The sequence below is a fragment of the Athene noctua genome, chromosome 8, assembly GCF_965140245.1.
Source record: "Athene noctua chromosome 8, bAthNoc1.hap1.1, whole genome shotgun sequence".
Classification (NCBI taxonomy): domain Eukaryota; kingdom Metazoa; phylum Chordata; class Aves; order Strigiformes; family Strigidae; genus Athene; species Athene noctua.
The window spans coordinates 23,373,404-23,389,609 of NC_134044.1; the positions used below are offsets into that span (position 1 = coordinate 23,373,404).

The 16,206-nt window shown below is 35.6% G+C and overlaps 1 protein-coding gene across 7 annotated transcripts in view; it reads right to left on the minus strand.

Annotated features, from left to right (window-relative positions):
- NLGN1 (neuroligin 1) overlaps positions 1 to 16,206 on the minus strand; it is a 313,006-nt gene that overhangs the window by 195,720 nt on the left and 101,080 nt on the right. For 4 of the 7 annotated variants that reach the window (XM_074912162.1, XM_074912161.1, XM_074912160.1 and 1 more), the window contains 2 exons: positions 14,938 to 14,997; positions 5,579 to 5,731 (listed from right to left, as the gene is read on the minus strand). In XM_074912162.1, coding sequence (XP_074768263.1) covers positions 5,579 to 5,731; positions 14,938 to 14,997 — 213 coding nt within the window. The remainder of the gene's footprint in view (positions 1 to 5,578; positions 5,732 to 14,937; positions 14,998 to 16,206) is intronic. The other 3 variants (XM_074912165.1, XM_074912164.1, XM_074912163.1) reach the window with 1 other exon arrangement.

Consider the following 16,206-nt stretch of genomic DNA (forward strand, 5'->3'; position numbering starts at 1 on the left):
CATAAACCTTCCTATTCTACTGTTACTTTCACTGAATAATCACTATGCCATGAGTGGCTGATGCTTACTTTTACTAAAGTGAAAAGGCTTATTTTCAGGAGAAATGACAGCTCTCCAGGTTGCAAAACAGGAACATGATAGATGCAAAAATACTTAAGTGACACATGGCACTAACTCATCACAATATATTTATGAAGTTGACGAAAGTTTTTTTTATTCTGACATGAAGCAATTTTTGAAAGGGTTCTCTCTAAATTTTATATATGATTTTGACACATATTTGAAAGATAACCTCTGTTTAATATTTTCAGTAGTATTACCATGATGTCAAAATAAAGAGAAGAGTGAGGCAGCAAAAAAACTCCCAAAATATGTGATGGGAACAATACAAAGTAAATCATTACCAAAATAATGGTCTGGATTGATCAGTTTGACAAATTAGATTAACACTGAAAAATACAGATTTAATTTGAAGGCACTGGAAAAAAATATGTATTTTATTTAGAAAGAGAAAAAAAATCAAAACAAAACAAGACAATACCATCTAGTCACTCACAATGGAATTAGACTCCTGAAATAGGCAGGTATTTCCAAGTTGTTCTGAATTAGTTTTCATTATAATATATTCTCATCTCCGTGTTTAATCCTGCAAATGGTCAACTAGATAATTCTTCATCCCGTGAAAAGGTTCACTAGGCTACATTCTGGAATTGCTATAGTAAGGGGAACAAACCCATGTGCATAAACTTACTCATAAAGGGAAGGTTGTGCATTATTTTTTTACCAGCTGGGAATGGGCAATGTCTTGCTGAGAGAAAGATGGATAATGGCAGAAATGCTGGGCTTGGCACAGACTGCCCAACACATACTGCAGGGCTCTATCCTTATATTTCACATACCTCTTTAGCCAATAAGATATTGCTGGTTGGCATGATTCTGCACAGAAGCAATATGTACATTCAAATGCAATGTATTTTTCTAATGTATTCTCACACACTGCAACAAAACATGTTAAGGCATAAGACGACTCATCCTCTGTCACTACATCATCCATAAAGCTCTGACAGTCCTCGACGGAAGTAAGAAAGGGCTTCTGCAACAGTATTTTTGCTGTGTTCTGTTTTATTTTACATGAATGTTGCAGCCCAACACAGCCAGCTGACACCACACACTACTGAAAAATTGAGGTTTGGGATGGAAAACACAACAGACCTCTTCTAGGAATAGCTCTTTTCAGAAGAAGCTCTGTGCATGACTAGCAATTTTCTAGTACCCTGTTTCCTCATTGCATCATTTCAAATTATGGGCAACCAGGATCTCTCACAAGGGGAAGCACTGTACTTATGAGTCCCACTGATTTCAGTGCAGTTATTTGGGAGAAAATGTACCAGTAAGAGTAAGGATTGAGGCCCGTGGGTGTGCTGCAGTGGCTTTACTTTCAGCATTGAAAGTGCAAACTGGAAAAAAAAAAAAAAAAAAAAAAAAAAAATCTAAGTGGCAGAATACCTGGATAGGTGTTTTCTACTCAGTAATCCCAGTCAATACCCTCCAACTAAGGGGTGACAATATCAATACAAGACTAAATGACAGCAATGGTTCCTATACCCTCCTCAAAAAGGAAACTTGCTTATAATTAAAGAAAAGATAACTAAGACAATCTCACTTATGGGTGTGCTTCCATTATGGCATAAATGATAGTTTTACAGTTACCAAACATTTGCCTTCACAATGCAGACATTATTCAGAATTTCAAATGGAAAATACAAGATACATATAATTTTTCTTTTTTATTATCACCTTTTAACCCAGACCCTTGGAATTTACTGTTTATATAGGGGAAATCATTGTCTCAAAGCAAAAAAAAATGGGAAATTTAAAGCAGTGCTTAACATAGAGAATCCTGTGAATCATTCTTCCATCCCCCAGTTCAGTTTGTGAGCTGCATTTAAAAATGTTTCTTTCAGTTCTATTAAATTCCTGTGGTTAAAAGATAATCAAGAGCACGAAGTATAAAATAATAAAATGAAGAAACGTTTATGCAGTTAGCATAAACCATCTCTCTCTTTTCTCTCCCTTCAAGAGCAAAAGGGGTAGCAGCCAATGATGGCCCAAAGCATTCTCCTTTTCTAAATCAACCTTTCATAAGAAAGAGCACAGAAAATAGCACCAGCACTATTAAATCTGTCTATCATGATCTTTTCTGGATGTTAAATAGACTCTTTTTATAATCCTTTTACATTTCTTTTATGAAATTTAAATAAAAAGCTCCTGCTTTTTACCAGATGGATATACATTAAATAAACATTTGAAGTCTCAAATTAGTTGAGTTCAAAATCCAAACTTGTCTTCATATCTGCCCTTTCCTAAAAAGAAGCCATAAAAATATATCTGCACATACTCCTACACTGTCCTTCAAAGGTATTAGACGACTCGTGCAGTATTCCTCACTGGATGAGATTGCTTACACAAGACTTGCATTTAAAGAGAATCTAAAGAAGATGTAATTAGTCTAAGTCCAATGGCTTCTTATTCAGTAGCCCCTGATTTTCCAGAGCAAACAGTTCTCTTTTCTATCTTACCTTGATCTAAGGAAAGACTCTAACAGACTTTTCATTCTCAGACTTGTTTCAAAGACAAAGTTGGGCCAGGGAACTCACTGGGGTTTTGTTTGTTTTTAAATGCACTTGCCCCATACTACTTTAATTTTGATCATTGTTTTCTCTTATACAAATTGATTTCAATTTTAAGATATTTCTAACATTTTATTTAGAAGCAAAGCTTGCATCTCCATAAAACCAAGTCCTCGAGCAGATTAGTCTATAAAACAAAGGATGTCTCAACTCAGAAGGAACAGAAAAATAATCTCAATTGCACCAAAACCTGTCTACTGTGGACTGAATAACAGTACTGTTAGGAATCTAACATCACAGAATATCTTCCCTTTCTATCACTAGTGGTCTGGAAGAAAATGTTGCTGTTACAGCTCTAAACATCTAACTTGCTTCCTTATTAAGAAATGTCACAGTGTGAATTTGGGGAAAACAATATCATAACTCCTAGAACTCACAGAGATTGCCTATATTAAGATACATATCCACAAGACCAATACAAGAAACCCAGACCAATAAAGGTCATACGAAAGTGAGAAGACAGACCTTATTTCGTCCCTACATCTTCTCATGTGAAAAAAGAAACCCCTATGTTACTTCTCCCTGTACAGCCAGGCATTTTACACAGCAGTGAGGTGAGATCCAGGTGTTCTGCAGGGACTGGACAGTGAAGTTCAACCTCTTACCTTATGGGATACGATCCGGCAAGGGAAGCTGAGAATTTGTCAGCTATGTATTTGTAGAGCCTTATCTTATTTAATGTGACTGCAAAGTGTAGCGTTCTGCTGTACAGTGATGAACTAGAGTTTCAAAACAGCAGAAGTAAAACTATGATTATGCAAAGTTCTACTCTGAGGCTATCTTAAGACCAGGAAGCAAAGAAAGACAGAAAAAATGCAAACTCTGCAAATTTTCTTTTTTGATCACTAGTGTGCTCCTACACTACCTACTTAGTGATATGTCATCATTATTTATTTAATACATGACAGGCACTGCGCCAGATACAAAATATATGAACAACTTCTACAGATACTTAACATGTGCATTTATTTTACTAAGAAAACCCTGCAAGCCCAATACAGAGTTATTTTAGTTAGTTTGAAAGTAATTTCAAGTATTCATATGAATCACTAGATTCTACTGTGAGTTTTAGAGGTTTTACTCTAATAGGTCCCACTGAAAAGAAAATTAGCTCTCTGCCCCTCGAGGCTCTGTAAAGACCACAAAGTCCAAAGAACCACAACAGCACAAACACAAATGAAATCCTCCTAAGCTCAGTGAGATGTTAACAGCGGTTTACCTCAGGGATCAGTGTTAAATTACAAATGGAAAAGCCATTACCATCAACGAAGGTGAAATAATTTTCATCTTGCAAGCAACTAGCCATTCAAACACTGCAACTACAAGTGATTTAGAAACTGGACTAAATAATTTACAAAACTAAACAGTGCTTTCAGATAAATAGATACTGTATTACTGGACAGAATACCCTACCAGCATATAACATAGACAAACGTTTGAAACATCAAAGATGAGAGCACCGGTGTAAAACTAAAACGTTGATTAGAGGCACAGATCACAGATTATTAACTGCTGCACTAATATGCGCCTAGGATTTGAAGCTGCTATATAAATTCGAAGACAGGAGGAGGGAGAAAAACATACAAAATATCAGAAGTATATCACAAATGAAACCTCTAACTGGATACTAAGAAGATAAATCCAGAAAAAAAAAAATCTTTCTGGAAAAAATTTAGTCCCTTGTAAAACACAACCATAGCAGACTAAGTTTCAAAATCTAAAGTCGAAATCCATTCCCTCCCCCAAAAACTAAATTGTATTCAGGTGTCAAATTTTTAACAAAAGTGAAACTGTTGGAAGAAAATTACCCAGATGAGCAAACCAGAACTGATGAATCTGGGGATCATGCTAACTGAATTCAAAACACAAAGAAACAGAGTAATGATTAAATAAAATGACCACACAAAAGAAAACCTGAGTAGCAGACATCACTAATGCCCGCAAATTGAAAATAAAGTCGACTGGTCCTCAGAACCAACTCACTGTTGTGAATGACACCAGGTCTATCACGCCACTTCAGACAATGCCCTTACACCTACATAAGCATTCTGAAGATACTGTACTGACCTCCATAATATCCCAGAATTTAACTCCTACTTTCAGGGCATGAAACATTTCAGTAGAACATGCAGAAGAAAAAAAAACAATCATATTGTCTCAAGAGCTGGTGAACTTGTATCGTGAATGTGTCTACACTGAACAAATAGCAAAGTACAATATTTTAGAAATAAAAGCTACCAGAGGGATACCTCACAAGTCCACTAACAGCATCAGCATATCCTATTCACTGTATTTGAAACAATCAGAAGTAACAATTCACACTCTGATTTGGCCTAGAAAATAAATACTGGAAGTATTTGGATGATACCCATAATACTTTTCAAAACAACAATGAAGCTCAAAACAAATAGGTAAAAAGTACAGCTCTTATTAAATGATGTTCTCATTTAATGTCTCCTTAATTTTTTCAAAGTAAGGAAAAAATCACAGTAATCAGAACTTTGTTTTTTTACAACAGAAAACTCTATCGTCTATGACTTAACATTAAAAAAAAAAAAAAAAAAAAAGAAAAATCTAATTTAACCATCCATGAAGTAAAGCATCACTGGTTTTCACTGAAAAAAAACCCCAAACTCTTCCCTGAATGGCTCAGCAATGGGAATACCCGTTTCATACCCCTAAAAGCATGACAGCAGGTTCTTCCAGATAATAATCGCAGTGTTGTTATACCTCATCACCAGAATACAAACCTTTTATTTGACAAAGAAAATAAAGTTGTTGTTCTTCTGCTTGGCTTGGTTTGTTTGTTTGTTTTTAATATATTCTCACGTACAACATGAATTGCATTGCATACAGCAGGGATTAATGGAAAGCTGAAAGCTTCTTACCAAGTACCCCAAGGCGATAGTTGACTGTGATGACTATCACATTCCCATAACTTGCTAGAACACTGCCATCATATAAATTTCCAGTGCCTTCCATGTAGGACCCTCCGTGAATATACACCATCACAGGCTTAGGTCCCCCACTGTCCCGAATGTCTGGAAAAAATATTAAGACAAATTTTATCTCAAGAAAGTACCAAAAAAGATACATGCAATATTTTTTTTTTTTTTTAGTGAGGTTATTTTTCTTGAAGTGTTTCTCAAGCAACATCTTTTAAATAAAGAAATAGGCAAGTGGGCATAAGTGTTTCTTTGTAGCTTGCTTGTAAGAAAAGTTCATATTTTTGAAACACTCGTTGGCCTCAAAAAGCAGAAAGGAACTGAAAATGGTAACATGTTTGCTCAAATGCAGTGGGACAGTGGTCTGATTCTGTTCCTGCTGAATTTGACGTAAAACGTCTACTAACATCAGTGTGAGCTCATTTAGGCAAAGTCTGAACACTTCTGAAAGCTCAGTCCATCTTTGTGTTCACCTAGCTAAAGGCGATTCACCATATTAAGATAAACAAGATTTCTGCTCCTACATAAAGTGTTGATTGCTTCCAGTACGGGAAGATCAATAATTTATAAAAAGGGTGTATAAACCACTGCTTTTTCATAGGTTTGAAGTCTAAGTTCTCAAAAAGTACTTGGAAGCTGTTTAACTCTTAGACCTCAAATGGATATTATTTGTAACCTGGGTAGCCTGAAGTTTATGGTGCATGGGTACTTCTTATTTTACTAAATTGTGAAAAGGACTGTATATTTGGAAAAATAGCTGCCTGGAACAATGCTTATAAATCCCCAGCCTGCATTCAAACAAATCGTAAGGTTCTCACAAAAGTGACACTGAATGCAGGTAACAATTTTAAATCTTAGAATCTCTGCTATTCTCAGACAATAAAATTAGATATTGACATATTGAGTTCCTTTTTAATGAAGACATTGATTTGGGTATCCCTCCCCCTCAAATAGTCCTATTTGCAAATCAATGTATCTACTCAGAATAAAATTTTGAATATGTGAACACCACTGGTCCTTGTGAAGAAAGTTGTTCTTAAGTACCAACAGTTAGTGGTGAGATAATATATGTTTTTAAAAGGTTTTTCTGTTGGACAGGAAAGAAATCAGCTAAGGTGTAAGTTTAAACTTTTACATCTGGATTAAATTGTATTTTGATCTCATTTACTAAGTGCCTGAGTCTTTTCCACTGGCCAAGTCATAATATTCCATAATAGTCCCTAAAAGTCAAGAAAGACAATAGCAAGAGATCATATGAAAACTTCCCAATGAGGAACTGTACTGCATATTGTGATGTGAAGACATTTTTTGTCATTATGACAGTATTCAAGTGACTTCCCTGATTACTCCCTTCAGCATTTGAAGAAACCTCACATGTATTGTTTACTCCTTTGATTTGGAGGAATTTTTGTCACGAAGTTTTCAAGTAAGCTCTCTGTAAAATTGTTCGAATTGTTTCTGAAGCACTGTAAAGACTACTAGGTGAGGGCAGTTACACTAAAAGCCCTGCTTTTTGAATTTGCTGAAAAAGATCAGCATAGATGTCTCTGTTTATAGAAAGCTAGTTGCTATTATTATTTTTATATTGATTCTAATTTGAAGAAAATGCCAGACCAGTCAAGATCAGAAATTGGATCTCCAATATTGGAAGTACTAGAACAATCATTTAAGACCAAAAGGATGATGAAAGGTTGCGCATGAAATTATTTGTATGTATTGTTTTCCTCACTTAAGCATATAGTAAGGGCTTTCCAACATGCAATTTTCAGAGTGTGGGACTGAAGAGATTCTTTATCTTCATTGTCCATAGGATAGAATTATGAGCTCCTGAGGTTTAAAATCTACACTGAGGAAAAAGTGTTTTCAATTTCACATACTGTTTTCAGTAGATGGTTTGTTCATAGTCTATACTCTTTTTTGGGTACAAATATGGAAGCAATAATAAATTATTAATCTGAAATCACTGTGTGACTGTTCCCAGCAGAAATTGTACACAGTTAATTGTATGCTTGGTGGTAGCACAGGGGGAGACTGTCTCAGAATTCTTCTTTAATTAAAATTACATAGAATTACAGAGCACCAACTGTGAACAGTAATGAAATGTTGGTAGTACTGGTCTGTTTATCTGGAAAATAATACTGGAACAGTTAGAAAAGAATGGGTGTCCTTTATCTGGAAAAGGAAGCACACATTCATGAGTGAAATCTGACATATAAAGAAGTGATTCTGAGTCAATTCTGTTTATACCATGCTTTTGCTATTTTCTACTACCAATATTCTTGTAAAGATTACAGACAGATAAAGAAAGACTAATTTTCAGCTCTGCCTGTGTGCCATGTCAGAGCAGATGACATGCAGTATGAATTTTCCTCATGCTGCTTTGCCAAAGTCATCAGTCTTAAGAGAAATCCCTTCTAGAAAAGAAAAATGGTGCCTCTCTGTCTCAGGCAGTAATCTAGTACTGGAGACATCTCTGAGGTTATGCAGCATTCAGCTGAACGTCGTGGGACTTTGGGCTTTGGGATTATATAGAAGCTATGGAGCTCTTCAGGTCAAGAGAGATCACTGTATTTTGGTGCTTTCCTATCAGCTGCAGTGTATATCCAGGATTATTTAAAAGGTGCAAATATTCAGCTGGGAGAGTACTGCTTAAATGCAGATGTCATCAACTAGTGGATGCTATTAAATAATGAAAAAAATCAGACCATAATCAAGAACTGATTCCTACCTGAGAGTGAGTGTTCCCCCATGAAAACTATCATCCTTTAAAATTAAAATGGAAAAAGTATCAAGATACTACTGTGATGAGAAATTCTGTATTGGTACAAAAGTGTCAGAAAGATGCACTTTCCAAAAGTGCTTATTGGAGGTAAGTGTCCAACTCAACAAAGAAAATAATTGAGATTTTGGCACTCAAATACTTTTCAAAATCTGATCATAAATGATTTGATACATCTTTCATCTTTTCCTACAGGCTGGTATCCATCCTTTGTGCACGTGCTGGATGGTCTCAGTAAACTGTAGCTACAATTTCTCACACAGATTGTCATTCATGGATGCAGATTAATAGTTACTTGTCGAAGTAGTTCATTCTGAACCCGAAGAACTGGGGTGCAAATGTGGCATTTCTGCCAAGTGTAGATTTATATACTGATTTAATTTACTCCCGTACTGTATTTTTAGTTGCATTTTATTAAGTGTTGCTTTAATTAAAAACCAGACATATTAATATTTTTAAAGACCTATGCAGGGATAGTGCTGTTCAAAATCCTTCTCAAATTCAATTCCATTCTGTTTTTATTCACACAGAAGATAAGTTTTGAGTGCTGTGATTTGTTTGGCTTTAAATTGCTGGTTCACAAAACATCTAAGTAGGTCTTACTGTACAGCAGAGAATTATCTTATTTATATGACATATACGTGAACTTTCTTATTACAATTTCCATCATCTCCTCTCTTCTGTACATTTCTAATGTTTGTTGGATCTACTTTTTATGTCTGGTCTTAATTACATTACAGGCAATTTAGGAATAGGACTGTCTTTTATTCCATGTTTGTTAAATCACACAACAGGGAATCGGGTCTGTGAATACCAGTCACAATTGTCATATATAACAAAACATAATTATAGCTTCAGTCATTTGAAGCTGATGTGAATTGGCCATGTGACTTAACAAGTATAATTTGCAGGGAACAACCAAAATGGGAAAGGAAGAAAGCCTACCTGGAGACAACTTAGCACAAAAATATAATTAGTTTAGCACAGATGTCACAAGCAATTTTTTTCTATTAAAAATTGTGACATCTTGAGGTGGAGTATTAAGTAAATCTTATTTTTTTGAATGTGAAACAGCGCAAGAACAGTGGAAAACTTTCAGAGTGGTTATTGTAAAATCTATGTGTTCATTACATAGAATATTATATGGATATATGCGTAGCTCCTCCATAAGCTTCCTTACATAGAATATTATATGAATATATGCGTAGCTCTTCCATAAACCTTTGTCCTAAAATATTTAAGTAGAGCATGGTACCAATCGGTGCAACTCTTAATCATTTAAAAGCCTTTTAACAGTATTTTACCTTTCAGTTCAAATCTATCAGATGTCTCACAGATGCACTGCTATTTGAATAAGCTATTTGAATGCACTTAGTGGTGCTAATATGTAAACATCCATTAATGACATGTTTTTAGCATGTGATATAGAACTAGTCCTGAGACTACTAAAGTAACTATTGAACTTCTGTTAGGAGTAGCAGTGAGGTTCTAGATACATTTCATATTTTGATATACAGCCTGCACCCATCAATTTCAGACAAATAGAATCATCTCCTTCTTTTTGATTGTTTTTGTATCTGTCAAAACAATGGATCATTTTGTGCCCTCTCAAACACTTAACTACCTTTACCTGAAAGTGATTTGAGATCCTGATGGAGGACTATATATATTGTAATATTAAAAAAGACCTATGCTTTTACAGGTAAACAGCTGGAGCAGATTCTCATTAAATAGGATCTCAATAGCCAGGTAGGTAGTAATTTTAAATTATTGAAAGATGATGGTTAGAAATGCAAAAGCTGACAGACTCTTCACTGTACAAGCAATGCTTGGCAGGGCTAAAAGTATAATGGAGCCCTGAAGAGGTGCTTAAATTAAAGTCCTGTCAGAATTTTTATTATGCACGTTTTCAAGTATTAGTAACATCACCACAAAAATCCAACATAATCTGAACTGAGGTTCTCAGTGTGAAGGGAAAATATAATTGGCAAAATTTAATATGCAAGTGACATTGGAAGCTGTACTTGGGAGATGGAATCACAGAAGTAACATGAATGGGTGACAGGATGAACAGGAATCCTGAATCTGTCTATGTGTATCAGTCAACAAGTTCACCCAAAGTGCTAAGATCTGTGCTGCTCCAGCCTGGCTGGAGCTCATTAGAGGCTATAATTAAGGCTGGAGCATGTGGTTGCTTTGCGAGGTAGACAAATGTGTTCTGCTGTTTACTGATCTCTGAAGTCCGAAAATGTATAACTCGCACCAGACCGAAAGATTGTTTCTCTCCCTATTTCTTACCATGACAGTTGAAAGCAGATGAAATGCTAAACTTGGCAACCTCATCTATTTTAATACTAATGGAGTGATAGGGTTTTGGAGAAGATCCTCAATTCTGAAATGTGCTCTTTTGCGCCAATGACGCTAGTCTGTTAAGCATAAGGAGGGATTTGCAGATGCATTCTGCATCATTAGCAATTTAAAATTTGAGTGGATTTTTGTTTGTTTTGATTTAAAACATGCTCTGGACCAAGAACTTCCTTCAGTCAATGAAGTCCAATAGCCCATATAAGACAGAGCATCAGACTAAATGATCAGAATCATCGCCGTTACAGCCTGTGAACAAACAGCAACATCTGTTCCTAATCTGTCTCCATTTTCACAGGAGAGATTGGAATGGAGAAGGGATGAGTAGAAACATCTAGCAATTACAGTGCAGACCCCGCTTCTGAGGCATGTACTCTCAGTTCCCTGCTTTACTATAGACATGGTGTCTGCTTTCCTCAAACTTAGCGTCTGTATTCCTCCTTTCTAAAATTGGAATAGCATTCCTCTATCACAGAGGGATGCTGTGAGACTGAATACATTAAAAACTGAGAGATGCTCAAATAGCATTGGGGACTAAATAAGGATCTAAGATTGACAGATTGATGTGCTAGGGAAGGTGTGTATGACAGAACGGTGGATGAGAAGAATTCATTTGTGAGCAATCCGTCATGGATAGTTCATACAGCATTAACTACCTAGAAGTCCAGTTTTGATCCCTGAGTACATAGTCTGACTAATGATTTGTGTTGCTCTTTTTTTAAGTCATGCTAAGGATTTTAGCACATAGGAACTAATGGAGTATAAAGACTCATTATTTTTTGCTACAGCCTAATTAAATCATGTTAAATTATTACCTTACCAAAATTAAGACTGAGGTTAAATATTAAGATTAAAACATTTAACTTTTTTTAAACTAAGCCTTGTTTCTAGACTGAGGAAGATACAGTTTATTCAACTGCTGAGCAACTTAAATCTTGCGTCTACACTAGATATTGCTTACCTGCATGTCAACAAATAGGCAAATCCACCACGGCTGTAAAAAGGGAAAGCCCCAGTGCTCACTGGTTGCAGGTGCTTTTGCCACCCTTGTTTGTGGTGCCAGCTCAAGTAGTTCAATACGGATTGAAAAAGAGGTAAGCAATTTCAAGTGTAGTCATGAAAGGGTTAAACAGAAACAAGAATGTATCCAGACTGGGGGGTGGGGGGAAGACATTCATATAATTTCTGACTTTTTGCACATTTCACACTCATAGAATTTGAAAACACCTTCATTTTTTAAACAGCAAATTTGCAGATCATTAGCTGGTAATGCGCACTACTGCCTCTGGGTCTTTTGAAAACAAAAATGAAAAATGATCTAATTAAGCCTGGTCTACCGGTTATGGCACGTATCAGAGATCCAAGTTTGATTACTGATTCCACTGCTTGTGCTGGCAAGGTTTGGACCACAATACTGTTGTAGTAACATGTAGCAGCAGATGGAAGTGGGATTATTGAACACTGTTTTAAAATGAAATCTTCTAATCAAACTCTGATGTTTGAGTGACACAATACAGAATACTTTCCAGGCATTTGATCCAAGAAGCTGCTATGAAAGATCTTTCTTCAGGGAAGGTCTAAACCAAGAAATGGACAAGGGAGCTCTGAATTTCTTAATACAGAGCCCATCCTGGGCATTTTAGAAATCACAGTAGCATGGATTTTATAATTTTATGACACAGTTGGTTTTAAATATGTATAGCCCAGTCTCCCTAATATTCCAAGATCATCATTCATTCATTTGGTATTTGTTTTGTTTTATTTTATCCCCAGTTATTCATTTGTAGATTTTTATATTGATTAAAACTACCCTACTGCAAAAGCTGAAGAGTTTGGTGGACAGCTTATCACAAATCTAGACACCTACAGTTGCTTTATGCTTTGTCTCTTTCTTTCCTGCTACTCCTAGCCAAATACGTATGATGTGATGTTTGTGAACTCTTCAAGTTCTGCATATGCAACAAGTACTAAAGCTCCAATGCAGAGGAGCAGGTTCACAAAATGCAGGTCATCTGATACTGCTCCTGCACTGAGGGACAGTGAAATGCAGGGCCTCAGCAGACAGGGTTCCTACCAACCCAGCAGACATCCCAGCAGCCTTCCGTGCCTACTGATCATAAAAAATTTAAATTTGCCCTGTCTCTCTGTGACTCTCGGAAGCAGTAAAAGTCTAATTACTGCCTGCATTCTTCTACTGGCACGGAAAGGAGAACAAAACTGTCATTTGTATGCCAGAGAAAATTAATCCCAGTCCTATAAATTACAGAGATTTATTAGTGTTGTAAATGTGTTTCTTCCCCTGTAGTTTGACTGCTGTGTTCTTACAGTCCTTTCTCTCTCTCCTACAACTGTCGATGTGGGAGACAGGTTTTCTCTGACATGGACACTTGTTCTCCAAAGACTGAGATCCCTATTCTCATCTGATTCTACACACTAAACTGCTTTCTAATAGCAATCGTTCTCTGCTGGATTTTAACAAACTGGAGTAGTCTCTTCTACGTGTCTCTAAGCAGAGAAGGGCTCAAGAAATGTTAAGCCATTAGCATCTGTCTTGGCAATTATACAGCAATTTAGGAGAACCATTAAGGTCCACGGGATGAATAACCCAGGTTTCAAATGGTTTCTTAAAACATATTGTTAAAACAAGACAGAGTAACTTTTACAATGGCTAATTCAATATCACAGGTCTTGGAGAATACACAAGAATGTCCCTCGCAATATTTTGTCATGAACTAATGTAAAAATGACTTGGCCTCATAGAACTAAGTGGATCTGAACTATCATGCTTAGCTCTGAATAATATGAGGGCTTTCAAAGGAGATTTTCTGCTATGTTCTTCTTTCAAATCTTGGGCCAATTGGTGGGATTTCTTTCAGATGCTTAACACACATTCAGTAGAGGATCATAAATCAGACATGTATAAATTCATGGGCTTATTTGTAAAGTTCCTTTTCAGTTATTGGGTAAGAAGTTAAATGCTCATATTTGCCTTCATCTTTTGTGAGAAGACTGCACATTTCTGATTGAGTAAAACAGTTGATGTTCTCTGTGATGAAAAATTTCTTAATTAAGGCCTTGCAGTTTACAAATTAAGCTCCATCTTAGTCTCCGGCAAAAAATGAAAAACCCAGATATTAACAGAAGCAGCAGCAACTCTACCAGTCTTATATGGTAATTTGTTTTACTCACTGACCATAAAATATACAAAGTGTGTATTTAAGATTCAGAAATTTTGAAGCACATCTACTTGAAGGGATGAAACTGCTCAGGAGAAAGAGCCCCTTGTTACCATTTTCATAGCCCTGAAAAAAATATAAAATCTGCATACCTTATATGATTAACAGACATAATTCATATATAGAATAATATGCTTGACATTTCAAACTTTTTATTTTACTTGGTAATAGGGTTTTCTAAGGGTCAGCACAGGCAGCTAGGCATCTTTATGTGCTTGTAGAAAACAGAAGGGATCAGATTCGTCTAGATGACAACAGTTTAGCTCCACTGAATTCCCTGGTTGCACAGAGCCTCACCATCTGCAAATATTGCCTGCTGTTGTTCCAAGGCTACCTCTCTTCTACAGGTAGGTGGGGTAGTCTTGCATTTATTTATATTTGTTCATGGAAATTTAAGTGAAGAAGGTTTTATATTTGGGGAAATTCAGTTGCTTAAGAGACACTTTCTAAGAATTTTCTCTATTTTTTCCTTTTATAAACACAACATTTTATATGTTTATCAAACTGAGATCAGTCAGTGAAAAAAGAAACATCTTTGTACTTTGTGAAATACATAGGGTTAGAAAACATGCAAAAAGGTGTACAGAGAAACTTTAAAAGAGTGTTAGTTTAAATAGTATGGACAAAATTCAGTCAAAAGGTGGGATGCAACATATCAAAAGTCCATTTCAAGAAAACAAAAAACCCTCCTCTTTAAATATTGTTACTGTTTTGTATCAAAACGTAGAACTTAACAACATTCTTTCTTTTAAAAAATTAAAAATATATATAACAACAAGCAAGAAGACAAAACACATCAAAAATGGGAATTAAAAAAAAAAAAAAAACTCTTCAAAAGAAGACAAGAAGTCAAAAAAAGAGGGGAGAAAAAAGATTTTTCAGGGATCCTTGTCATGCAAATCAGTTTGGCGGCAAAAAAATACCTTCATCTTCAGCACCGTCATTATCACCTAAATCATCTGTCTGTTTCTTTGTAAGGGGACCTAGGATTGAGAACGGAGAAAATGGAGGAAAAAAGACAATTCAAGAATATACAAGACTGAGGAAAAAAAACAGTGAATATTAAATTCCCATGGATGTTTCAAGAAAAACATTTGCAGGGAGGGAAATCTTAGTTTATAACAACCAATTTTTCATTACGTTTTTCAAACATTACATCAAAATCTTCCCTAGGGGGTATGGCTATTAGAAACATCTAGCACAAGAATCAAAGAGTGCCCAGTGCTTTATTGTTTTTAAATGAAGAATCAAAGCTTGTTTACTAAAAGCATACCCACCATCAACTATATTTATCCACTTAAATTGGTTTTTGTTGCTATTATAAATAGTGGAGACAAGAACTGCCAAATTACCTCTTGCATTTGATGCAATAAGGTGGCTAATAAATGTCTTGACAGTTGGTTAAAACAGTATTTTCTGTGAAAGGCTAATTCACATTTCTAAGTTCAACCATTTAAGCTCATGCTTTACAAGAGATAAACATGGATTTGGCTTTTTTCTTTTCTTTTTTTTTTTTTTTTTTTTTTTAAACACACTCATTTCATTCGCTTTTAAACGGAACTGTAGAGTCCCTTGAAACCTTTGACTACCTGCTGAGATATTTGTAAAGAAACATGAAAATCCACATGTAAACTAGAAACCAGAGTGAAATCCTAGACCAACTGAAGACAATGATTTTTGCCATTGATTTCAATGGGGCCAGGTTTTTGTGCACAGTATACAAAAGTTGTATTAAATATAGAATTGAAATTTTAGCTTGGGCAAGATGCACAACTTCATAATTCCTTATTTCTATAAATGGATGGCAAGACAAAATTCTCTCATGCCCAGCACCTGTATTATTAACAAGTATTAATAGATTCATCATATGCGGGAAAAATGCCCACTCCTTTACTGAGTAATAAAAATATACACCAGAAGGAAAGTCAAAGGCCATTCTGAAAATATTTCCATGTCATATATTTTACACACTTACGCACAAACAAAAGACAGTTGGAACTCAGCATTATCTTTCCTTTTTTTTTCAGACCTCTCTCATCTCCATGACATTCTGTAATTTGCATGCAAAAAAGCAATCAGTACGAACACAGCACTAAGTAACAAAAAAAGAAAAAGCCAGCCAAGCACAGAGTAGAAAACAAGAACTTTCTCATGCATAAAATAGCAATAGACAAAAACAACAACAAAAAGGA